General features: G+C 41.2%; 1 protein-coding gene across 1 annotated transcript in view; it reads right to left on the reverse strand.

The window, feature by feature from the left end:
• The window catches only part of MAP2 (microtubule associated protein 2), a 752988-nt gene that overhangs the window by 151584 nt on the left and 573964 nt on the right, over window positions 1-27440 (reverse strand). Inside the window, exon 8 of the mRNA XM_029607915.1 lies at window positions 14518-14631. Within this exon, the coding sequence (XP_029463775.1) occupies window positions 14518-14631 (114 nt within the window). The remainder of the gene's footprint in view (window positions 1-14517; window positions 14632-27440) is intronic.

The following is a 27440-nucleotide window of genomic DNA, read 5'->3' on the forward strand; positions in this document are numbered from 1 at the left end:
GAGCTTGATATGGACATACACTGTCTACCCACATCTAGTTGAAAGAACTTGCATGTTTTGCTCTGTATAGGTGTTCAGAGAATATTTATTTATTTTCCAATGTGACCCTTCTACCTGGCAGAAAAATGATCAGAGAAGTGGTTTACATGGATAAAGACCAGTTTAGCTCAGATGAAATCTCATGGATATCACAGCACATTATGATATCATTGAGAATTTTTAAAGTTGCCATGCCATTGGCAAGTGCCTGTGCTTACCAGCATAACTCCCTTTCTTGCCTAGTTTCCTATAAGGGAAAAAAAATCCCATCTCTGCATATGTATCTGCATATGATGATATGTATCTGCAAATATTTGCACTAAAGAAAGAAACTAGGCAGCATGAAAAGTTTGCACGTCTCCTGATTTCATTAACAGTTTAAACCCCAGTACCCAGGCATGTTTTATGTGGTTTATTTACAGGTTTATAAGTTGGGTTCCTAATACCAAGTTTTCTACTGAACAGTAACAAATAATCAAGTCATTTTCAAACAGAATTCTAAGGATTCAGGACCACTAAAATCCAGAAGAATAAAACAGAAGACAATTTCTGTCTGCTACAGGACATTTATATTACCACTATCCAAAGAGCTCCAGGAATACAATGAATTAATTTAAAATCTGTGATGGAAAGATTTGAAAAACACCTTCTATATCTTGGTGTAGTAACTCCATTCTAATCAATAATATATCAGTGCTTATCATAAGGAGTGTTTGAAACACAACATCCTCTAGGATAGGGCTCTGTTTTTTCAATCAAGAAAAGAATGGCTCTGGAAACACTGCTTTAGCTTTTAGATTTACACTGGAGATTCAGTTCAGATACAAGTCTATAGCATTTCTAAAACTTATTCATAAAGAAAACTCTGAGGGAGAGGATGACATTTTGTGACTGTGAGGCAGTGCCCCTAGTGTTCCCCATTTTACCTGTGCAGGACCAGGCTAGAAGCCTGGTCTACCTTTAATGCCTTAAAGAGAGTATGCTATATAGGTGGGATCCTGCATGGCAGGTGGGGCTCAGAGGGCATAACCAGAGACTGGGGAATAAGAGCTGGGATTCAGGTGGAGATATAACCAGACCAGGCTCAGGTCTCCGGGAGGAAGGCAGCTCCTACACATAACACTGTCCAAACACTGAGCTGAGCCAAAGCAATACAACTGTGAGTAGAGTACACTATCTGAAGGTAAAGGAGGTCTACTATTGTGTATATGATTGAAGCTGTGAATAAGGATTATGTTTTAAGAAAGGCTGCCCAGGAGGAGGCAGTATTGAGGAGTTGGGAGTCAGTGCTACAGGAAGTCTCGATGAAGACCCTGTAGGGTACCCAAACACTACTGGAAGTACTGAGGCAACTCCTGTGAGAAGCCCAGAGAGAGAGGGCATGAAAAGGCAAGCAAGAGATGCTATGGAGAGCCCAGAGGATGGGGCTATGGAAACCCCAGCAAGTGAGGCTGCGGAGGAGCCAGCAACTGGCATGGGCAAATGGCCAGAGTTTACAGACAAGGAAACTGTGGAGAGCTCAGGAGGAGGCACTGTAGAGTTTACAGAGGAGGAACCATGGAGAGCCCAAAGGGAGGCACTGCAGAGAACCTGGAGGAAGAGTCCATGGAGAGCCCAGGGGATGGCACTGTGGAGACTCCTGTAACTGAGGATACTAAGGAGCCAAGGAGGGGCTCTATGTCAGAGATACCAGATGCCAGGAAGCGGGCACAGATGGTTATAGAGGAATCTGCACTGGTGGTTCCCTAGTCAGTCCACAAAGCTCCATCAGAGTGGAATTCAAACCCAGAGACAGCAAAGAACTTAATTAAAAGATCGGGGATTTGCATTGCATGAACGGCACACTGGGTAATGTTCATGACGCGGTCGAGGGCATCCCTAAAAGATGGGGGTGAGCATGTCACAAGGTCCTGTTCCCAGGTGTAGCTGATGGGAAGCCAGTGGAAGGGGTCTTGGAGGTCTTGGACTCTTCTGGTTGGGATCCAGGAGGGAGTAGGGATGCTTGGCCCAATGAGTCAAAGCTGAGGTGAGGTGTATGTGAGGCAATGCCCCTAGTGTTCCCCTGTTTACGTGTGCAGGACCAGGCTAGATGCCTGGTCCACATTTAAATGCCTTAAGGAGAGTATACTCTATGGGCGGGATCCTGCAGAGCAAGTGGGGCTCAGAGAACATAACCAGAGACTGGGGAATAAAAGCAGATTGAGGTGGGGATAACCCGACCAGGTCCAGGTCTCCAGGAGGAAGGCAGCTCCTGTATGTAACACTGTACAAACACTGAGCTGAGATGAAGCAGTACAAACTGTGAGTAAAGAGAATACACTGTCTGAAGGTAAAGGCAGTCTACCATTGTGTATAAGATTGCGGCTATGAATAAAGATTATGTTTTAAGAAAGGCTGGAGTCTGACTATTTCATGTATGGCTTATTCCCACACAGACTTTTTCTTGAAAGTATGGAAAAACATAGATGTGGTGACAGCAGAATTGAATTAAAAACATAGAGGAAAGCTATTGATATGGACCCAATTTACTGAATATGATCAAGTTCAGGTAATTATTTTAGATGGTTGATATTCCAGGAAACTGCCATTAACTGGACTTAGCTAAAGTTTTAGCAACTTCCCCTTTATTTTTAGCAATGAGTGGGTAAATGGGCATTTAGTTTTGGTTTATTGGATACAAATAAGAAAAAGAACAATTACATAGACAGGAAAAGAGGAATTTATGACAGATTGTCTTGATACTATCAAATAGCATTGATTGTGTACATACTCTTGTATTATTCTTCATCTGATACAATGGTCTCACTTATAGAGAGTGTTATTCTAATATCATTTACTGTAATACTTGTATATTTTTGGCCCAGTAGTTCCTTCTTTCTCCTTTATATTTCAGCTCAGTTGGAACCAAAGCTGGGATTCTGACACCATGAGCCTTCATTTGCAACTACCCAGGGATTTTTCCCCTGTTTTAATAGGCAGCTCCTTCTCCTTCTCCTCCCCATCCCCCATCCCAAGTCTGGACATTGCAGCAACAGTCCTAAGGCTAGGAGACATGCACTAGCATCTAAATGTGACCACCACATTTTGCCCTTAATGATGGCCATGAATTCCTACCCCTCCAGGGGCTATGAATGCTGCCTTTGCAGCATCCCTAGCCCCAGTAACCTGCAGTACAGAAAATACGACTTGGAAATTGAACCAGGAACCTTTTGTATGGTAGAACACATTGCTGCTGAGCCACTGGGCCAGCCCCATTGTAATTCTTGTCATAAAGAAACTTCCCAATAGCTAATTCTCACAGATTCGCCTGCCATGCAGCTTCTTCATGCCCTGGTCTTGCCTGCTATGACTCCTCTTTTCCTGCAGAGGCCTTCAGCATGCCTTACCACCAGCCTTGCTAAGCTCCTCCTCGCTGCTCTGGCCACGTCCAAGTCTTAGCTCTATGTAACCCTTTATTTTGTTTCATATGTAACTCTTTAATTTGTTTCAACAACTAGATTGAGTTCCTTAAATGAACAGTCAGAAGGCCCTCCTCCAGGGAATGTAAAACCCTCCTAGGGGTACAAGGTGTCAGCTTATCATGGAGGTAAATTGGTCCTGACCCATTCAAGCTCCTAAAAACCAGAGCAGCTTGAATTTATCCTGCCAAGTCACAGGAAGCCAATGCATTTCTTTCAAGGCTAGAGTTATATGTTATTTTATTTTACATCCTCCATGTGGGTGGGCCACTGCAGTTTGGCCAATTTGCAATGTCCCAAAATATTACATGGTGTAACCTCACATAAAGGGCATTGCAAAGGTTAAGTATGAAATTACTAATGCCTGGATCAATGAGGCTAGAGATGACGTACCAAACCACTTCTGAATGAACACATTTTTTGATGTTTAAACTATATGTGATTTGAAATGCAATAATGCAATCTTTCATCTTCATCACCCCCCCACCCCCTGGATTTGAATTTAATGTTGAAGTGGAAGAGTTGAACCAACTAAAGAAAGTTCAATCTCAGTAGGCAATGTCAGCACAGATGAGGAACCTATATCTAATATCACTCAGATAGGGTACAAATAGGATCCATAAGATCTAGCCCTTAGAGCCTACAGGGCTCTTTGCTGATGTTATTCAATATTTATTTACTAATGACCAACAAAACGTCAAATACAGAGAATGCAACCCATCAACTCAAAACAAAAAGCATTCAACAATATTCAAAAATTCTTAAACACAAGCAATGTCTTATTAACAATATATTCTCTAATGTAAGGAGCATCATATAGGGAGTGAAAGGGTATCAGTTTCTCACCCATTCAGCTCAACATTTTAATTATAGGTCCAGACATGAATACAAAACATTTTTTAGATTTTCATTAATTTTGCATTTAAAAGCCAACAAATAATCATGAAGAAGATTTACATCCCTTTAAATAGTCAAACAGCCTGACATGACATTATGTTTAGAGGCAAACTCTGCTTCAGGGGCATCTTAATTTTACATTGAAAACTAAGATGAACACACACTGGTGGTTGTCAAATTAAGCCACCCCTGCAATAGAGTTAGCCTAAAAAATATTAAATCATGTCGGGCTGTGTGGCAAAGGACAAGTTGTGGAAAGAGATAGCCATGACAGTCAACTGTCTGGCATGTCAAATATTTGGGGTCATTCCAGCAAAAGAAAACACAGTGACTATTCAACCAGAGAAGATATGAAATATTGGCTCAGTTTACTACTGGCAGAAGCCATGCTCCCACCAGCTTTGGGTTATGGAGGAAAAGGTAAAAGTAGTAACTGTGACAGAAAGAGTTTGAAGGAAACAGTACAGAAGTGAAGCGGCTAAAATCTTGACTTTTTAACTGCCTGCATGGTCTTCTCAGATGTGGCACTTGGTAAGGTTGCTTCTTATATTTCCCTTGCTGTTCCAGGTTTTTTTCCTCCCTCCCTTTCACTCACTTTGTAATTTTCAAAGGAGTTATGTATGTAAATGTAACATACTATCGTAGCAATTTTCAAAACCCATTTACCTGTCTTAATTACACAGTGGGGCAGATTTTTAAAAAGTACGCGAGCGTGTACTTTTGTTCGCATACTTGGAGCAAACAAGATTACGCCGGATTTTAATAGATACGCGCGCAACGGGGATGGCGTGCGCAAGGCTGTGCAAAATCGGCAGCCTGAGCGCGCCGAGCCGCGCAGCCTGCCTCCGTTCCGGCACCCCCTATCTTCCCTTTCCTTCCCCTAACTAACCCGCCCCCCCCGGCCCTAACTAATTCCCCCCCCACCTTTATTGCAAAAAGTTACGCCTGCCCAAGGCAGGTGTAACTTGCACACGCCGGGCCAGCTGCCAGCGCGCCATGTTCCGGTCCGGGGGCTGGTATGGAGGCTGCGGCTACGCCCTGGAACACCTCTGGGCCGGAACCACAGCCACGGCCCCGCCCCGGAACACCCCAGGTGACGCGCCAGCTGCGACACGCCCCCCCCCCCCCAGGAAAGCCCCAGGACTTACGCGGATCCTGGGATTTTGTGCACGCCGGCAGCCCATGCAACATAGGCTCGGCGCGCGCAGGGGGAGCTTGGGGCAGGTTTTCAGGGGATACGCGCATATCTTATGCGCGTACCCCTTTGAAAATCTGCCCCATAATGAAGGTAAAATCTATTGACTATTCAATGGCATATATTGTAGAAAATTTCAAAAGCCCACTTGCACAAGTAAAGTGCATTTAAGTGCATAAATCCTTTTAAAAATTACCTCCTTGCCTCCACTTCCTATCACCCTTTCTAACTTTTTCTACACTGTTTTTTCTATACTTGTCTCTCCCTCTTTCAGTCTGTTAGAACTGTATTTTGAATTCAGTTTGTTATTACAACAACTGTTCTGAGCTGAATACTAGTGTTGTATAGAAATTGTGTTTCTCACTGTTAAGCAACTTAAAGTTAAAAAAGAGTGGTTACTTCCTTTGCACTCTGTACAAGAAGCAAGAAATTGTTCTGTCTCCATATTTTTGTGCACACTATTAAAAGTGTTCCATGTGCTTTACAGATTCTGCTTGTCTTATTTGTTTTTCTGCTAACTCTCTGCTATTATTTATTTATTTATTTAGCATTTTTCTATACCGACTTTCCAATAACAAAATTATTGATCAATTCGGTTTACATTTTAAACAATAACAACAATGACAAGTAAATGTCTTACAATGAACAGGTCGAATTAACTTGGATTAAGATATATGGGGGTAATAACATAATTAACATGAGCGGTGCCTAATATAGGCTAGAGGCTGGGTTTTAATGATAGACTGCCAAAGATAATAGACTGCCAAAGATCATGTGATTTCTAGAGAAGATCTATATAGTTCTCTAGCGTGTTACCACTGAGGGGATATTGGCAGGGATATTTCGCAGGTTGATGTTATGGGAAAGCTTGGTTGAATAACCAAGTCTTGAGCCTTTTTTTAAATGTAGTGGAGCATTGCAGTGATCTGAGCTCTGATGGGAGAGAGTTCCAGAGTTTAGGCCCAGCTGTGGAGAAAGCTCTTTTACTTAATGCTGACTTCATCGGTGGAATTTGAAGGTTGTTTTTGTAGGCTTGTAGGCTTTGAAGGTTTTTGTAGGCTTGACTATTAGGTTATGAGGTTTTTGTAGGCTTGTAGGCTTTGAAGGTTTTTGTAGGCTTGACTATTAGGTTATGAGCCAAAAACTGTAATAAGTCCAGAACTGTAACAAACATAGGACTATAGTCAGAACATTGCTGAAAGCTGGAGGTTCAGTGAGAAAAACAAAAAAAGGCAGTCACAGGAAATGGCAGCCATTGGCAGCACTGTATCCAAGCTTGCTCATCTGACTAACCAGCATTACCAGACATGGAAATTACTGTAAAGATACTGCTTATACAAGAAGGTATGTGGAAATGTATAGAAGTCATACAGGAATGGGCTGAGAAAGATCAGCAATCTCAAACTATTTCTCTCATTGTTAATGATGATCAGATTGTGCATATTTGTAAATATGTAAGAGCCAAACAGATATGGAATGAATTGAAGAAGGTGCATGACAGAGCAAATGTATGCAATAAGCTATATTTACTTAGAAAGGTGTTCCAAGCTAAACTGCTCAAAGGCCAGTACATGCAGGATTATATAAGATGTGTCTTAGAAATGGTGGAAAGACTGTGTGGCATAGGAGAAGAAATTAAAGACTTTCATGTTGCAGCCCTGCTCCTCAGTGGTCTCCCAGATAGTCATAAGTCACTCATTATAGCACTTGATTTTAGTCAGATGATAAGCTTACCCTAAAATATGGAACCTATATGGTAAGCTTACTCTAGAATATGAACCTATATGATAACCTTACCCTAGAATATGGACCTATAATAAGTAACACCATGCCTTTAGAAATCAGATTGCAAAGGGACATCAAAACATTCAGAAAAAGTTTAAAAACATGGCTATTTAAGCAAGCATATCACAAAGAGAATGAAGAGTAGAGTCCAGGGAAGTGGAGGTTGCAGTCAAATGAACACCCTACACATCACCTTATTCAACATGTGTGTATTTTATTTTATATTTTAGTTTCAACACCAAAGGATAAGATATAATTATTAATTCATTTTTACAGCTGACACGGATAAGAATGGACATGATTTATCACACCCACCAATTAGTATGTATTATGAAACTATGTTACTGTATCTTGATGGCACCTGTTTAGTTGATATAATTTAATACATTTAGCAACATTAATTTATGTGCCTTATTGTAAACTGTTGTGACGGCATCTGCTTAACGACGGTATAGAAAAGATTTTAAATAAATAAATATATAAATATGTTAAAGGCAAGTTTGTGGATGAATATAATTGCAAAATAAAAGTACAGATAATGGTGAATTTGCCTTGCATATGAAGGCCTATATTTCTAAAAGCTCTACTAAGAAGTGTGAAATAATAGAATGTTTTGTGTGCAAAAAGCCTGGTCACTTAAAGGCAGACTGCAGAATTTGGAAAGCTAGAATGAACTAACTACAGAAAACAAAGTACAAGGTAAAAAGGAAAAAATGCTATGAAAGAGGCTAAAAACAATTCTGGTGTTCAATTTGCATTTAATACTAATGCAGGTGCGAGTTAACAATATACTGGTATATTGACTCGGGTGCCACAAGTTATATGATAAACAATAAAAATCTCTTCACTCAATTTAACCAGAATAAATCTGAATGAATTGTCACAGCCAATGGATAGTATATAATCTCAGAAAGAATAGGGGAAGGGTATCTTCTAGAGATGTGAATGGGAACCGGAATCGGTTCCGATTCAGATTCACATCGTGATTTTTTTTTCGTCCGGCCCTATCGGGTTTTTTTTTTTTATCGGCTGCGCCCGAGCCGATAAACAAAAAACCCACCCCTACCTTTTAAAACTAATCCCTTAGCTTCTCCCACCCCCCAAAACCTTTTATAGGTACCTGGTGGTCCAGTGGAGGTCCCAGGAGTGATCTCCTGCTCTCGGGCCATCGGCTGCCACTAATAAAAATGGCGCCGATGGCCCTTTGCCCTTACCATGTGACAGGGTATCCGTGCCATTGTCCGGCCCCTGTCACATGGTAGGAGCACTGGATGGCCCACACCATTTTTAAAGATGGCGCCGGCCATCCAGTGCTCCTACCATGTGACAGGGGCCAGCCAATGGCACGGATACCCTGTCACATGGTAAGGGCAAAGGGCCATCGGCGCCATTTTTATTAGTGCAGTCGATGGCCTGAGAGTGGGAGATCGCTCCCCGCACCCCCACTGGACCACCAGGTAATTTTAAAATGTTTTTTGGGGGGGTCGGGAGGGTGGGGGAAGCTAAGGGGTCGATTTTTAAGGGTCGGGGTGGGTTTTTTGTTTATCGGCTCGAGCGCAGCCGATAAACAAAAACCCAATCGGGCCGGACGATAAAAATTTTAAGATTTGAATCGGAACCGGAACCGATCAGATTCCGGTTCCGATTCACATCTCTAATTATGACATTAAAATTGCTTTTCTCAATGGTGATATTGAAGAGGAGCTGTAGGAAAAGAACATCTTGTCTGCAAATTACAAAAATCTATCTATGGTCTTAAATAATCAGCTAGAGCATGGAACTGCAAAATAAACAAAGTTTTGCTGGAACTAGGCTGACCCATGCCTGTATTCTAAGCTTGAGGATGGAAATGGATGCATCTATTGCTATATGCAGATGATTTGATTATTGTCCACGAAGAAAGCTAAACAATTTCAAAACAAAGTTTAACCCACATTCTTAACCTGCATTTCAGTACTAAGGATCTAGGAGAAGTGACATACTATCTAGGAATCATATTCAGGGAAAAGAAGATGGGAGTTTTCTTTTAAATCAGACTACTAAAATCAATGCAATTCTCCACCAATTTGGGATGTCAAAAGGTAAGGGTGTAGCAGCTACAATGGATGCTTCTTATTTCAAGCTGAAAAAAGAAAATTATCTCTTACCAAGTAATAATCAATATAGACATGCAATGGGGCCCTTTTGTATGTGGCAACCACTTAGGATTGCCAACTGGCTCCAGATTTTCAGGATAGGTTAATCCAGTCCTGGTTTTACCCCATTGTATATTGGAATTTATTCTGATTTCCTTATTGCTTTTCCTAAGAAAATCAAGACTATAAGTACCTGCATGCTGGTAAATAAAAACAGGACTGGATCAACCTGTCCTGAAAACCTGGAGCCAGTTGGCTACCCTGCAACCACTACTTGACCAGATATTGGAGTGTTAATGTCTCATCTTTGTAGACATGTCAGTAAACCTTGCAAAGGACACTGGAATGCCATTAAAGAGTCAGGCAGTACCTTAAGTGCACTCAAGTCTAAAATTGTCTGCGAAAGGTGACCTTGAGCTCAAAAGATATGTAGAATCTTGGGCTGGTGTTTCCAGTAATCATAAATCAACAAATTGCTACTTGTTTAAACTTGGCAAAAGTCTGATTTCCTGTTCCAGGAAAAAGCACATGTCAGTCGCACTGTCATTAACAGAAGCTGACTACATCTCAGTGGCCTGCGCTAGTCAAGACGTTTTTTGGCTGTGTCAGCTACTACAAGATATTGGAGAGTCATTTGCTTAGTCAACAGTCTTATCTGAGGACAATCAAGGATGTATAAAGCTTGCAAACAGTGAAAGAATAAATGCCAGACCAAGCATGTTGATGTCAAACATCATTACCTTCGAGATTTAGTGGAACAAGATGTGATTGTGTTTGAATATTGTGAGTCTGACAATATGCCAGCAGATATTATGACTAAGCCAATTTCACGGCCAAAGTTTGAGAGTATCAGATCTAAGTTGGGACTTATCTGAGAAGCAGTTGTGAGTGGGAGTGTTAGACCTACATTTTGAATCCAGTCTATTACAACAACTGTTCTCAACTGTGTACTAGTGTTGTATAGAAACTGTGTGTTTCTCAGTGTTATGCAGCTTAACATTTAATTGAAAAAAAAAAGAGGGACTACTTTCTCTGCACTCTGTATAAGAAGCAGGAAGTTGTTCTGTCTCCATCTTTTTGTGCAGACAAAGGTATTCCATGTGCTTTACAGATTCTGCTTGCATTTCTGATAACTCTCTACTATTACAGTCTCTCTTTCCCTGTCTCTTAGAACATAAGAAGACTTGCCATACTGGGTCACACCAAAGGTCCATCAAGCCCAGTATTCTGTTTCCAACAGTGGCCAGTCCAGGTCGCAAGTACCTGGCAGGATCCCAAGGGGTAGATAGATTCTAAGCTGCTTATCCCAAGAATAAGCAGTGGATTTCTGCATCTCTACCTTAATAATGGTTAATGGACTTTTCCTCCAGGATCCTGTTCAAACCTTTTTTAAACACAGCTACACTAATAGTTTTTACCATATCCTCTGGCAACAAACTCCAGTGCTCAATTATGCGTTAAGTAAAAAAATATTTTTTCTTATTAGTTTTAAACGTATTACCTAGTAACTTCATTGTGAGTCCCTGGTCTTTGTACTTTTTGAAAGAGTAAACAACTGATCAACGTTTACTTGTTCCATTCTATTTGTTTTTTTTATAAACCTGTATCATATCTCCCCTCAAGCCATCTCTTCTCCAAGTTAAAGACTCCTAACCTTTTTAGCCTTTCTTTAAAGGGGAGTTGTTCCATCCCCTTTATAATTTTGGTCACCCTTCTCTGTACTTTTTCTAATTCTGCTATATATGTTTTGAGATGTGGTGACTAAAACTGCACACAATATTCACGATGAGGTCACACCATGTAGCGATGCAGAGGCATTATCATATTCTCTCTTTTATTCTCCATTCCATGCCTAATAATTCTTAGCATTCAATTTGCTTTCTTGGGTGCTACTGCTCACTGAGCAGAAAATTTCAATGTATTTTCAATGATGACACCTAGATACTTTCCCTGAGTGATGACTCCTTAATGTGGAATCTTGCATTGTGTAGCCAAAATTTAGGTTACTCTTTCCCTAAGTGCATCCCTTTGCCATTTACATGCCCAGTCTCCCAGTTTTGCAATGTCCTCTTGCAATTTCTCACAATCCTCTTGTGATTTAACAACTTTGAATAATTGTGTACCATCAGCAAATTTGATCAGCTCCCTTGTTATTCCCATTTCCAGGTCATTTATAAATATATTAAAAAGCAGTGGTCTCAGAACAGATCCCTGGGGCACTCCACTATTCACCTTACTCCATTGTGAAAATGTATCATTTAGCCCTACTCTCTGCTTTAACCAGTTGGCAATCCACAATAGTAGATTTCCTCCTGTCCCATGACTTTTTAATTTCCTAAAAAGTCTGTCATGAGGGACTTTGTCAAATGCTTTCTAGAAATCCAGATACACTATATCAACTGACCTACTTTTATCCACATGTTTATTTACACCCTAAAAAAAATGTTATTGAGGCAAGACTTCCCTTTGCTAAATCCATGTTGGCTTTGTGGTTCTTTATGATAGTTTCCACCATTTGCCTGGCACAGATGTCAGATTCACTGGTCTGTAGTTTCCTGGATCACCCCTTGATCCCTTTTTAAAAATTGGCGTTACATTGGCAACCCTCTAGTCTTCAGGATTCATAGACGATGTTACTGATAGTTTACCAATTTCCGATAGTAGGTCCACAATTTCATTTCTTAGTTCTTTCAGCACTTTGGGATGTATACCATCTGGTCCAGGTGATTTGCTACTCTTTAATTTGTCAATTTGCCCTAGTACATCATTCAGGTTCACTGAGATTTGTTTCAGTACCTCTGAATCATCACCTTTGAAATCATTTCTGACATGGGTATATTTCTTACATCTTCCTCAGTGAATACCAAAGCACAGAATTTATTTAGTGTCTCTGCTATGGCTTTTGTCATTCCTAAGTGCCCCTTTTACCCCTTGTTCATCTAATGGTCCAACTGACTCCCTCATAGGCTTTTTACCTTTCCTTCCTTTGCCTCCGATACTGCAGCTAAACCACCAACTGACGATCCAGGTTAGGGAATGAAGTGATCCTGACTCTTCTGAACTAAACTTGTTTATCTTGTGTCAACGTTACTCTACAGGTATTACATTTTTTTAGTTTAAAAACGTCTGTGGTAGATACCTCACCTCTTTCTGCAGATAAGAGTGAATATAGAAAATGTTCATTATCCTTCATTACCATGCCCATTTCATATTTGACATACAATACATGGCCACACTAAAGGCATTCCAATGCGATTTCTAAGCCATAGGAAAGCTTGGTTCATAGAGAAGTATCTACTGCACACAGTAAGCTCCTTTTCTGAATGCAGTAATAGTTACTTCACTTTAGTATATTTATCTCCTGTGATTAGAACATAGGACCAAAACATAGGGATCTTGAGTGTCTAATCCCAGTGCTTCTATAAACATTATTACCATTACTAGTTGAAATCAGCAAAATATTTGCAATCAAATGAATATCTTTATTGCATAATATTTCTGTAAATACAGACTTTCTTGTTATACTATCACCAAAGATTTTAACAAAATCAAAACTTCAAGGGAGCATCCAGACTAGAAGGGGATCAGGACTGGGGGAAGGGTGATCTCCCTCTTTCAACTCTATTCTTGCTCTCCCTCAAATCCTCTCCCCTCTCACTACCCCAGGACTTTTTCCCTCTCTTCCTTCCCCATTCCTGGTGCCATCCCTCACCTCAAATCACTGGTACCCTCTCAAATATATACTCACCCTTGGTACCAATCTCATCTTTCCTAAACATCCCTGGTGATCTATCTCCTCTGTGTCTCACATACACATACAATCAATCCCCACTTTCATTCCAAATAATTCCTCTCTAATTCTCCCCTCTTTCACCCACAGTCCATCCCTAATATCCTCTCTCTGACATTCCCCCAACCATTGCTGATTCCCCTCTCTCATCCCCTCCGATACCTAGCACTACCCCTGTGGTACACAAGCCAAGGGTCCATATTGCCCCAAAGCACAATTTGGCCAAAACAGCAGCTCTCACTGTTGCCACCACTGCAGCCACTATGGCAACCCCCCCCCCCCCCCCCCCCCATACTGCTACCATAGCATTAAGATCCCTGTCACCACCATCCACTTCCAGCACACCAGATACAGTCTATCTCTGCTGGTGCCAATACCGCAGCAATCATTGGCCCACATCCCCAGTGACAAAGCTTGCCTTGGCATCATTTACTCTTTTCATGATCCATTAGAGGTGCTCCTGCCTCTAATGTGTCTTACACTGGTACCATGACTCACAGCCCAGTGTAGCTCAAAGCTTCTGCCTAACTCTATGTGTGTGCTTTGCAGTCCTATTCTATATGTACAAGATGTCAGTATTTCCCAGACAGACATAGAGTATCAAAATAGAATAGCTTTTAACATTTCAATATCCACCACCACCAATATTTCTATGACTATAGTTATATCCATATAATTCCTTTACCACTCCATGCCCATAAACACTCTATTAGAAGCTTCTGCAGTTTCATAAAATTCCCTTAATTTTAACTTATATACTTTTTCTTACAAAATATTAATTTTCTTTTTCAGAAAACAAAATTGCAAATATTATATGTAACTTAGAACTTCACCATTGTAACTTCCACTACTATCACTGTACTTACCACTACTATTATTTTTATTGGTGTGTCCACCATAATTTCCATAAGCATCATTGTACTCTGCACTACCACAAATTCCATTGCTGTATTCATTATGGCCACTGCCATCACTATACTCAACTACCGATCATAATTTCCACTACTTATCATCATCAAAATTACCATTAGCATCACTACCAACATAATTGCATCTGGCATGACCAGCACTGTAATGGTTTCCACTATGTTGAATTCACCACCATGAACATCACTACTGATACATCACCATATCCATTTCCACTGTCACTAAAATACCTATATATTCACTGCATCACCATCTCTACTTTCCACTCCTCCACCCATTTGTTGGTTTTACCTAAAGGCAGTTTTCCAGGCTGATCTTTGTGCTGGGCTTCTTTCTCTTGTTCACCTTTCAGGACTGCTACGGCCTCGGCTGTTACTACTTGGACTATCCTTGCAGATACCTCCTCTGTGGTAGCAGCAAAAGCAATGACAAAACAAGCAGACAAAACATGATTAAGAGTTTGGCAAAATGTGTGTGTACTACTGACTTCCACAATTTGTTTGCATTGTCTTGCCTACTTAGATCTCTGTTCATTATATATTTCTTTGCTTAATAGAGAAACATATATCATAAAGACAGCCTGTTTATACTGTAGTGAATGCAGACATGCAGCTAGCCAAGTAAAAGGATATAGGGGTCATATGTAGAGCCTTCACTAAGCTACATTTACAGTTATTGTATATTCCTTCCAACAAAGTGGTATGTACATTGTGGGGCTGTGAAGCAGAAATCATAAATATGTATGTGCACAAAATTAGCATATACTTGCACAAGTAGGTTGTACTCACCTACCCGCTATTTTACAAACATCAAAAGTATGCCATGGATTTGCAGTCTCGTGCGCACACTTATACATGAAAAAGGGGAGGTCTAGGGGCGTTCTTGGGTGGGGCCATGAGGTACATGCATGACTTGCTCTTTTATAAGAGACATATGCGTGTATATTTGGCAAGTTATTCACATTATTTTACATCTGCTAATTATCTGGCACAACTGATATCAGACTTCTCTACTATTTATTATTAGCTGAGTGGGAAGTCTGGGTGAACTAGGGGGAGTGCAGAATAAAGAACTCGGAGTGTCTCAATGACCTGGGTGAACTGGTGGAGGTTTCAGTAAACTAATGATTTCAATTACTTCAAAATAATATGACGTCCATGCCTAAACTGGGTTTTATGCAAGTAAGTCCCAACTTATTTCGCACTTAAATATATGGGCATGTGTTTTTAAAAGAGGAAAAGCTATGTGCTTTCAATGCTTTGCAGGCATTTATGCATAAGGAAACATATATGTGGGTCGAGCGTGAGCAACTCTTATTTTAAAATGGCAAATTCCATGCATATATACGCGTGCACAAGCAACAGAATGCAGAAAACAAAAGGGACATTCCAGGCAGGGCCAACATTTCCGTGAGTAAATCCTGATTTTAAAACTGGCGAATGCAGGGCGTGTCGGCTGTTTCCTGCACATGTTTACATCTGCTCTTTTTCTGGTGTATGTCAGAATAAAACTAGTTATAGCAAAAAACTGGTGGGGGTGAGGGGTAAACAGGAGAGCGTGCAGACTAAAGAACCAGAGGAGTATTGATGACCTAGAGACAGACTGGGCCAACTGGTGGCCTAAGAGGTCAAACTGGTTATTTCCTTCATGCGTGCTTGTCCTAAAATGTGCCCACTTGCACATGTAAAGGTCCTAAGGAAAGATACACGAATAGGGGTAGATTTTCAAACGTATGAGCGGGCGTACATGTGCGCGCGCTATTGACGTGCACACATGTACGCCCAATTTTATAACATGCGCGTGCAGGTGCACGCATCTTATAAAATCGGGGGTCGGCGCGCACAAGGGGGTGCACACTAGTGCACCTTGCATGCACCGATGCCTGTGGGCTTCCCCCATTCCCTCCCAGGTTGCTCCGAAATTGGAGCGGCCTGGAAGGGAACTTCCTTTCTCCCTAGCCTGACCTTCCCACCCCTTCCCCTAGCCTTTCTGCCCCCTAACCCTAACCTAACCCCCCTAAAATGTTTGTCAAACCTTTTGCGCCTGCCTGGAGGCAGGCACAGGTTGCACGCGCTGGCAGCCTGCCAGCGCGCGATCCTCCAACACAGTGGGAAATGGCCACTGTGCCAGAGGCCTTGCCTCAGCCCCACCCCTGGACCACCCCGCCCCTCCCCTGTCCCGCCCCATACTGCCCCTTTAGTAAAGACCCGGGACTTAGATGTGCCCCAGGGCTTTATGCGCGTCACTGGACCTTTATAAAATAGGCCCAGCATGTGTAAGCTGATTTACGCAAGTAGAGTTTTTAAAATCTGGCCCATAATGTTTCCTTGTATAACCACTTAAACTTAGGAGCATACATATGTGCGCAAAAGTATTTTATATCATGCATACACACTTGCACACGTTTTTTTTTGTTTTTTTTTTAATTTTCTCTTTATGCAGTTTTTTTTTAATTTTCTCTTTATGCAGTTTAACAAACTTATTACAAGAATTCCTCTTGCACACGTTTTTAAATTCCAGCAAATGTGGGTGCACGCTCATTTTACAATTACTGTCCTTATGTGTGTAAAAATTAGAATATATGCACATAAGTAGCCTCTACTTGCATATTCTATATTTTATAAAAGTTGAAAACATGCTTGTGTTTTCACTTTTGTGCCTGCATATACACGCATAAAAAAGGGGCAATTCAGGGGAGTTCTTGGTCAGGGCTAAGACTTACGCATGTAAGTTGCTATTTTATAAGACATGCACATACACTTGCCAACCTACTCTTGTATTTTCACACCTGCAAATTATCTGGAGAAAGTTGATATTAACTGTGATTATTGTGTAGTACTGACTGGGTGGGAGGTCTGGGGGAACTGGGGGAAGATCAGACCGAAGAAGGTCTTCATGACCTGGAGAAGGGCTGGATGAACTAGTGGACTATTTGGTAAGCTGGTTAATTTCATTTATGCACAAAATTGTGTTTAAAATTGGCCAATGTATGTGCAGTTATCAGGATTTATGACAGTCCTATTTTATTTTCAAGTATGAAATACACGTGACTATATTTTAAAAAATAGGTAGGAAAAGTATGTGCATTCAATGCATTGACAAAATTGGTTTTAATGCATTGCATATATATGCACATAAGAATAGATACGCAAGTATGCAGTGGGGTAAAAATATGTGTTTTTAATAATGTGCATGTATGTGATATGCACAGGTTATAAAATACTATGGTAAAACTATGAGCAGCCATATTCACATGTGTATGCCACCACTCATAGTTGTTTGAAAGTTATCCTCATAATCTTTCGGTAACAGTTTATTATAACTAAAAGGCTCTGCCTATATTAAAATGTACCCCTGAAACAAAGACCTACTTTTCTATGCATCAGTGAGCTGACATTCTGTGGGCTGTTTTCATTAATCTTATTGAAACCAGAAGAGGCCCTAGAACAGCCAGGAGCGGAGAGGACAACTGTAAGAAGATGTTGAATCGTTGTTGAAAAAAATGTTTAGATTGCCTTATTGTTACTCTTCTCCATGAAAACTGTAATTTATTTAGCTCAAATATGAAAATTAATATCTGGCATCCACTACTCCATTTTGAAGGTATTAAGACCATTGCGGTATTATATGAATAAATTATTTAGAACATCTCGTAAGTTGTCTTAAAACAGAAGTGCTTATTTTAGATTCAGCTGTTCGTTAAACCAACAGTCATTAATAGTCTAATTTAAGATTCTGAGGAGATATCAATGTTTAACATTTTAGAAAGGTATTCCAGCTTAGCTGCTACTATCACTGTGAATCTAAGCAAATCGAGGCACCGATGTCCTGATCTTTATCAGTACCCCATACAGACTGGACGCCGAAATATATAAAATATGAATGGGAGATGATGAACTAAGTAGAAGTTGAATTTACAAGGCAAGGTTAAGGCCATAATGAATGGTATACACTTTTTATTAGGATTATATGTAAAAATGTAAGAAAAATATACTCTAACAAAAAGAAAGAAGACCTAGAAATAATATCCAAAGAGGACAAATACAGTGACTAAAGAGGTTAATCATTTGAAATGAAAATTAAAACTGTCTACCCACTTACGGCATTTTTTATAGCACTAGCAGATTATCTGTGCTGCTGTAAATTACTTGATATGTACTTTTCCTCCACTCATCAAGATGTCAATCTAATAATCTTAATGACAGGAGTCGGGTGGCACCTTATAGAGTAACCAATTTACTGTAGCATGAGTTTTCAAGGACAGAGTCCATTTCATTGTGCATCTAGCAAAGAGGACTCTGTGCTCGAAAGCTCATGGTTCATAAACTGGTTAGTCTATAAGGTGCCACCTGACTCCTGTCATTTTTATTATCTAGACTAAAGCGGCTATCGCACTGAAGATTAATAATCTTAATGCAATTTATGTTGTCTAAATGTAGGAATCTCAACACAAAATATTTAATATCAGTCTCCACCCCAGAAACCATTTGATACTGTTCATTTCCAAACAGTAGCTCACTTTTATAGAACAACAAGTTCTCTTAAAATGTTCTGCAGACACAGGGACGCAAAGCACAGCTTGTTAATTATCTATGATAAAGGTACTGCTTCACAAGGGGAAGGACATAAATAGCAGGAACGTTATTTTTCAAAATAATGTTTTATTGATCTAAATATTGAAGGCAGGCAATTATCAATTAAAAAAGAAAAACAAGAATCTTTATCACTGGACAATAATAAAGCAATACACTTAACATTATTCATTAACATATAACCCTCAGTGATTATGTTTTCACATGTTCTTTCTTCATTCATCGAAAAAAACACCCAGACTTCACACTCATCCATTCAATCACTGTAACATCTATACTTACGACATCTGGGTTTGACATGTGTAAATGCACTTTACCTGTGTATGTGGGCTTTTGAAAATTTCTACAATATATGCCATTTGATTGCCCATAGGATATACACATGTAAGTGCACTTTATGCATGTAAATGGCTTTTTGAAATTGTTACGATAAGTATGTTACATTTACATGTGTACCTGCTTTTAAAATTACCTCCATAGATTTGCCAACTTAATCGCGTAATTTTATGCCTGTTAATTATCTGGCATAAATTATATTAAATGTGTTTATTGGTGAAATACTGCCTAGGTGGAAGGTCTGGGTGAACTGGGGGGAACGCAGGCTGAAGAATCAGGAAGGTCTCGATGACCTGGAGAAGGACTGGGCAACTAGCGGACTAATTGGTGAAAAATAGTATTTCCTTGACTCACACATATTTAGAATACATTGATTTACATTTATTCCACATGTAAGCCTACATACGCACTTATGTTGTCAGGTAGAGATATACATATTTATAAAACACATGTATATCATACATGCAAGTTATAAAATACCAGCGTAGATCTACTTGTAGCCACAGACGCGTGTATATGCTGCCCACGTGCAATTGTTTGAAAGTTATCCTCATTGAGTTTAATTCTTGAGAACTGAATTTATTCCTTTAAAGACCTTGACTCTCTTAATTCAATAGCAAGCATTCCCAGTGACAGCAGAGAAAAAATAAGAGGAAAAAGGGAGCACCCTTTCATGGTACTCCTCTTTAAATTAAAGTTCTCTGAGAGCTTGTTGCTCATGAGTACTGTATCTTTTGGGTCTCGACAGAATAGTTTAAGATAATCCACTATTAATCTCATAAAGCCAAACTTATTCAGGACTCAAACATATATGACCAGTTGACTGTCGAATGCTTGTTCAGGAATACTCCTATCAACATTGCTTCTCTGAATATAAAAGTCACATGTTGGAACACCATTATAACCTTCCCAAGATTACTAGTTATGGGGCGGATTTTAAGAGCCCTGCTCGCGTAAATCCGCCTGGATTTATGCGAGCAGGGCCCTGCGCGCCGGTGCACCTATTTTACATAGGCCTACCGGCGCGCGCAGAGCCCTGGGACTCGCGTAAGTCCCCGGGTTTTCCGAGGGGGGGGTGTCGGGGGTGTGTCGGGGGGCGGGCCCGAGCCGCGCGGCGTTTTCGGGGCGGATGTAGCGTTTTGGGGGCGGGCCCGGGGGCGTGGTTACGGCCCAGGGCGGTCCGGTGGCGTGGCCGCGCCCCTCCGGACCCGCCCCCAGGAAGTGGTCCCGGCGCGCTAGCGGCCCGACTGGCGCGCGGGGATTTACGTCTCCCTCCGGGAGGCGTAAATCCCCCGACAAAGGTAAGGGGAGGGTTTAGAACAGGGCTTGGGGGGGTGGGTTAGGTAGGGGAAGGGAGGGGAAGGTGAGGGGAGGGCAAAAGAAAGTTCCCTCCGAGGCCGCTCCGATTTCGGAGCGGCCTCGGAGGGAACGGAGGTAGCTGCGTGGCTCGGCGCGCGCCGGCTATATGGAATCAGTAGCCTTGCGCGCGCCGATCCAGATTTAGCGGCTACGAGCGTATCTACTAAAATCCAGCGTACTTTGTTTGCGCCTGATGCGCCAACAAAAGTACGCCAAAATCGCGCTTTTTGAAAATCTACCCCTATGGGTCCTCCTAGGACAAAGCCACTTGATCGGGGTTTATCAGTTTGGGAAGTATCCTTTTGATATGTTTGTCCCAACATTTTGGCCATTATTTGAACAAAGATTGTGGTTGTCATGTTAGTCCACTTGAATAGATGGCGTTAAGGGTCACAAACCAGTTGTAGTTGAGACCTTTTATTGGACTAACTTAATTCATCTGTGATTAGATTTAAAGAGTTATCCTCTCTTCATCAGGTCAGTGAAGAAACAGTACAGTTACACTGGGAGAGAATGCCAGAGATGATGAGACAATAAATCTTTACTGCTGAAAGAGGCTTATATCTAATAATGGGTGAGAAGGACAATGTCCTTATTAAGATCTTTTGTGTTTGTTTCAAAATATTTGATCCTTCTAATTTGAAATGTTTTCTTTTCTTGTGTACTCCTAAAGTTCTGTTTAAATACCCTGCAACTTTGGCTGGATAAGTTTATCTGGCTAGCTATGCTAGCTGGCCAGTGGCTTAATATGGACCTCTCTGGATCTAGCCCTAGCTTTTCTGGGATGATTATTTCACAGACTTGAACCATATCTCTAACTTTCAAGCTCTCTGGGACTCCTATGATCCTTATATTGTTGTGCCTGTTCCGGTTCTTTTTATCTTCAATTATCTCTCCTAGGGGTGTGCATTCATTTGCAACGTATTGGCAATCCGTAAAGTATATGCCATATTCATTGTATTCGTGGGGGTTACGAAACGTATGGCGAACCCCCACGAATACAACGTATCACTAACGAATAAACCCCCACGCTCCTGACCCCCCAAGACTTGCCAAAAGTCCCTGGTGGTCCAGCAGGGGTCCTGGAGCGATCTCCTGCACTCGGGCTGTCGGCTGCCGGTATTCAAAATGGCGCCGATAGCCCCTGTGATATAGTAAGGGCAAAGGCTATCGGTGCCATTTTGAATGCCTGATTCCAGGAGATCACTCCAGGCCCCCCGCTGGACCACCAGGGACTTTTGGCAAGTCTTGGTGGGGGGGGGGGGGGGGGGGGTCAGGAGGGTGAGGGTTGTAGTAAATTCAAATTTAAAGGGTTGGGATGGGGGTTTTTTTTGGGAAACGAATACACATGTAACTAATGAACGGATCGAGGTCCCCCGAGAACGGATGCAACGGATTTGGGTCCCGACGAATACGAATACCAAATGGGACGAATCTGTCCCTGCTGCACATCCCTAATCTCTCCTAATGCTCTTTATTGTTTTTCCTATTTCACTGACTTGCATGCTCACAGGCTCCATAAGCTCTCCTGAATGTACATGTGGTTTTCTTTCTTGGTTATCATACTGCTTTGTGCATTCATCACTTCTTTGAACTCTTCAAAAGAGGATTGTAAGTTAGCTAATTTGTCCTCTAATGCAGTGGTGCTCAACCAGTCCTTGGACCCTCATAGCTAGTCAGGTTTTCTTGATATCCCTAAAGAATATGCATGAGATATATTTGCATATACTAGAGGAAATGAATGCAAATATATTCCATGCATATTTGTTAAAAATATCCTGAAAACCTGACTGGTTGTGGGGGGAGGGAGCGGGGGTCTGAGGAACAGTTTGAGCACCACTGCTCTAATGCTGCCGTCACTGATTTTGAAAGTTCTTTAGCTACTACCTAAGGCGAGATCACAACAGACTGTTCACACTTCATAGCTATCTTGATTTCCTTTTTCTCACTTCAATCTTTTAGTCTTGGGAGTCTTCTCAGATGATTTTTTTTAACTACAAAATTATCCATGGATCTAGCTAAAAACTTGTAACTTCTGAATCTGGGTCCGTAAACAAGTTAACATTAAAATATCTGCCAAAAAAACAACTTTCTTGAGAAGGGTGTGTGGGAGTTTCTCCACTGTACGTATGATCCCCACCAGATCATCATGTGACTCCAGAAACATTATTATTGTTTCTTGATTTCAATTGGATAAACTGAACACAAAACAAAATCTTTATGAATAAGTCAAAATGGTACTTGTGGGGGAAGAATGTGGTAGTGATGTTGTCCTACTGGCTGCCAGGAAGATCTGGCACCTTAGTGACATGACTGGTGAAGACTCAGGATCATTAAATCAGCTGCATGCAGCAGCTTGCCAAGGTGTGCCTATTTGTCGACTTTTCCCACCATTGTGTTTTCAGAGGATCCTGTTTCAGTATGAGGCAAAAGAAGAAAGGTACTGTCAAAGTTTGTCCATCTCAAACTCCTGTTACCCCTCATTGGCATCTCAACTTTTCTAGCTTTATGGACCACCATTACTGGTTTGGATGCTCAGGTGGCTCAACACGTGGCTCTTGTGGAAGATCAAGCAGCTCAACTTTCTACAGTTATAGCTGGGCCCGGTGCCGCATGACCGGATCCCACCCTTGATGGTTGCACGCATGACGACTGAGGAAGGGGGGGCAGAGGAGAACAGGGTGGCCAGGAAACACCCCCCCCCTTGCCCTTCCCCTACCTGTTTTAGTGGGTCAATCAATTGTTACATTAAAAATTGAGAGCTTAGGTAATTCATAAGAAGGTTGAATGTAAGATTCTTAAATATTCCTAAGTGTCCTATGATGGAACCTATAGAGATGTTTAAAACATTTTATCTGGATTTTCTGAGAGTATTAAAACAGGTTGTTCCCTCTGTTAATAAGATATATTATTTGCCAGAATTGAAGGTTTCTTGTTAAATGAAGTAGTACAAATCTGCTTCAGACCCATTTGATCTTTCTGAATTTCTTGAACAATCTGATATTATTATTAAGGAAAGAGTAAATTTGCTGGTAGAATATTCAGAAGAAGTAGATAAGCAATGGACATTGGGATTTGTTTTTTGAAATGAAGAAAACATAATTTTCGGGATATAAAATATCCCTGTGTCCTGACATGGTTAAAGAGACCCAACAACATAGGAAATTGTTTTTGTTTAAAAAAGAGAGTGTGTTAGCTATGAGAGCAACGTTCCAGTTCAGATTTCCCTGTAAATGTGCTATCAAATTTCAAAGATCTATGTATTTATTTTATGATTTTATTTTATTTCTTTATTTAGATTTATATTCTGCTTTTTCACACTTTATTTAGCGCTTCAAAGTGGATTACATTCAGGTATGGTAGGTATTTCTCTTCATCTTACAGGTGTATAAGTTGCTTTTTGTTTGTTTATTTATTATTCTATTTCATCCCTATGGGCCTCATTTTCTAAAGTATCGCAGGCCTGCAATACTTTAGAAAAAATGCGGTAATGAGGGGCGGGAGGCCGAAACAGGGGGCGGTCCTGCGATAGCCGGCAGCAATCGCACCTCCGCGGTGCGATCGCTGCCGGCATCGCGCCCAATAACTCCACCATAGAAGGTGTAGTTATTGGGTGTGAAATAGGCAGCGAGAAGGCCCTTACCTTTTGCTGTCCACGCCGTCATCGCAGAGTCGGCCCCGGTGATGCCCCGACTCCTCCTCTTCCGGGGCCGACTCCGCCCTGATATAGGTAGCGCAGGCGTGCGCTACCTTCGCTAGCTATCGCAGGCTTGCGCTGTTAGCCTGCGATAGCCTTGGAAAATAAGGTCCTATATGTGATCTAATTTTAGGATCCATTGTTTTTTGCTTTCTGCAATATTTTCTTTGTTTGTTGGATTAATGATTGAATCCTACTTTTTTTCCCTAAATCAAGATTTTCTTGAATGTATACTGTAAATTGATAAATAAATAAAATGTTTTAAAAAATGGTATTTGTGAGTTATAAAGGTTTTCCCAGCTCTTTGTTTAATGCTCTTGCCACTAGATCACGTGTTTCTTCCGTGCATAAACTGGCACGTGTTGATTATAAGGTTTGCACTGTGTATCTTGCTGTTAATTAAGAGCAATGACTCTGCAAATGGTCTTCCAGCTGCTAAGTAACCATCATTCTGTTCTGCATTTTGGCTCAAAGTAGAAACACTTCTGAACAGCTGAAAAAGAACTAGATTATTGCAAGGAAGCTGGATATATTGGTACACAGTATCAATCAACACTAAGAAAAATCTGAGGTCAGATCTATATGGAATTTCCATGAGGTACTGAACTGCCATCAAGTCAGTGTGCCAAACTAGGTAGCTTGTCATTTCCCTTGCAACAATTCATGGCTAGAGGAAGCTTGAGAGAGCATACTGCAGCCTGCAAAATGTTGTATTAACAGGAAGTAGAGCTCTCTCCAAAAAGAGGCTCTCTGAGGAAGGGAAGCTGCAGAGCTGACCAGAAGTGAGCTCATGTCAGATAAAAGCATGCTGGAATGTGTTGTCTGAAATGGTTTGAGTCTGAATATAATTGGGAAACTTGAGATTAATTCGGTAAACTTCTGGCCAAAGTAAAAGCATAGGCGTAGATTTTAAAAGGGTTATGCACATAAGGTACGCGCATAACCCTTTTAAAAACGCCCCTGAGCGTGCCGAGCCTATTTTGCATAGGCTCGGCGGCGTGCGCAATCCCCGGGATGCGCGTAAGTCCCTGGGCTTCCGCTAGAGGGGCGGGTCGGGTGGGCGGGCGCGACGTTCGGAGGCATTCCGGGGGGCATGGGGCCGGCCCGGGGGCATTCCGGGAGCGCAGCCAAGGCCTCCGGAACAGCCCCTGGGTCGGGAGATGGCGCACCAGCAGCTCGCTGGTGCGAGTGAGTTACGCCTGTCAAAGGCAGGCATAACTTTTATGATAACGGTAAGGGGGGGGGGGGTTAGGTAGGGGAAGGGAGGGGAAGGTGCAGGGGGGGGTGGAAGGAAAGTTCCCTCCGAGGCCGCTCCAATTTCGGAGCGGCCTCGGAGGGAACGGGCAGCGGGCACAGGGCTCGGCGTGCGCAAGGTGCACAAATGTGCACCCCCTTGTGTGCGCCGACCCCAGATTTTATAAGATACGCGCGGCTTGATCTTTGAGAAAAGAGCATTTCAGAGTTCCTGCCCCAAAAAGCTGATGCACAGAGTCCGACCTGTTACTGTTACTCCTTCTATGTTCTATGCATTATTTCAAAAGTTTATGCAACAAATAGTAATATAAGAACATAAGACATGCCATACTGTGTCAGACCAAGGGTCCATTAACCCCAGCATCCTGTGTCCAACAGTCGCCAATCCAATCACAAGTACCTGCCAAGTACCCAAACATTAAATAGATCTGGCACCACCTATGTAAATTATGATCCATATTCACTTGGATATTGGTGCACTATTGTAAACCGTTATGATGGTAAATAACTTAATGACGGTATATAAAAACTCTTAAATAAAAATAAAATAAATAAATCCCAAGCTACTAATACTGGTAACAAGCAGTGGCTATTTCTTTTTGATTAACAGCAGTTTATGGACTTCTCCTCTAGGAACTTATCCAAACCTTTTCATAACCCAATCTAACTGCCATAACCACATCCACTGGCAATGAATTCCAGAGCTTAACTATGCATTGAGTAAAAATAATTTTCTCTAATTTGTTTTAAATGTGCTACCTGCTAACTTCATGGAATGGTCCCTAGTCTTTCTATTATCTGAGAGAATAAATAATCGATTCACATTTACCCGTTCAAGTCCTTTCATGATTTTTTAGACCTCTATCATATCACTCCTCAGCCAAATCTTCTCCAAGCTGAACAGCTCTAACCTCTTTAGCCTTTCCTCACAGAGGAGCCATTCCATGCCCTTTATCAATTTGGTCACCTTTTTCCGTACTTTCTCCAGGGCAAATATATCTTTTTTGAGATGTGGCGATTTGAAGTGCACACAGTATTCAAAGTGTAGTCTCACCAAGGAGCAATACAGAGGCATTGTGACATCCACGTTTTATTTGCTATTCTCTTCTTAATAATTCCTAACATTCTGTTTGATTTTTTTGACCACCGCAGCACACACAGCCAACGATTTCAATCTATTGTCCACTATGACGCCTAGATCTCTTTCCTGGGTGGTAACTCCTAATATGGAACCTAACATCATGTAACTACAGCAAGGGTTGTTTTTCCCTATATGCATCACCTTACACTTGTCCATATTAGATTTATCTGCCATTCATAGCATAATAATTAAAAATGCTCCAATCAAGTCACCAGGGCAGGCGCTTTCATTAGGCAAACTAGGCAGTCACCTAGAGTGCCAAGATTTTGGGCGTAGCAGAATCCCACCAATGTTAGGCCCAGAGAGTTTATCTATTATTTATTTATTTATTTAAACATTTTTATATACTGAACATATTGTATTCACTTCATGTCGGTTTACAATTCAATTGGGGACAAACCATTATTACTTTGACCCATAAATATATTGATCTATTAAAATCAAATAAAGCTTTCTCTGAAATTAAAAACAAAAAAGCAGCCCATTGGAATTTCTAGGTTAAAATAATAAATTAATTATGTACTATACTTTACAAAATAATAAAATACATTTAAAAATAATAACATTTCAACTATTGTCCTAAAGGAGGGAGCGCTGCCAATAGGAGGTATTATAAGTTTGTGGAAAGGAGAGGGGGATGTGCATTACCAAAGGTTTGCCTGGGGCACCAGTACTCTGCACTGGTTCTTTTTAAACAGCTTTCCCATAATACCCTTAATAGGATCATAAATTACCTCATGTCGGTGCACATTACATCAAACGCACTGCATGAACCAATCAGACCTTCCATGGAATGTAATTTTTGACACTATCTAAAGCCTGTCTGCTCCCAAAG

This window comes from Rhinatrema bivittatum, chromosome 6, assembly GCF_901001135.1.
Source record: "Rhinatrema bivittatum chromosome 6, aRhiBiv1.1, whole genome shotgun sequence".
Lineage (NCBI taxonomy): Eukaryota > Metazoa > Chordata > Amphibia > Gymnophiona > Rhinatrematidae > Rhinatrema > Rhinatrema bivittatum.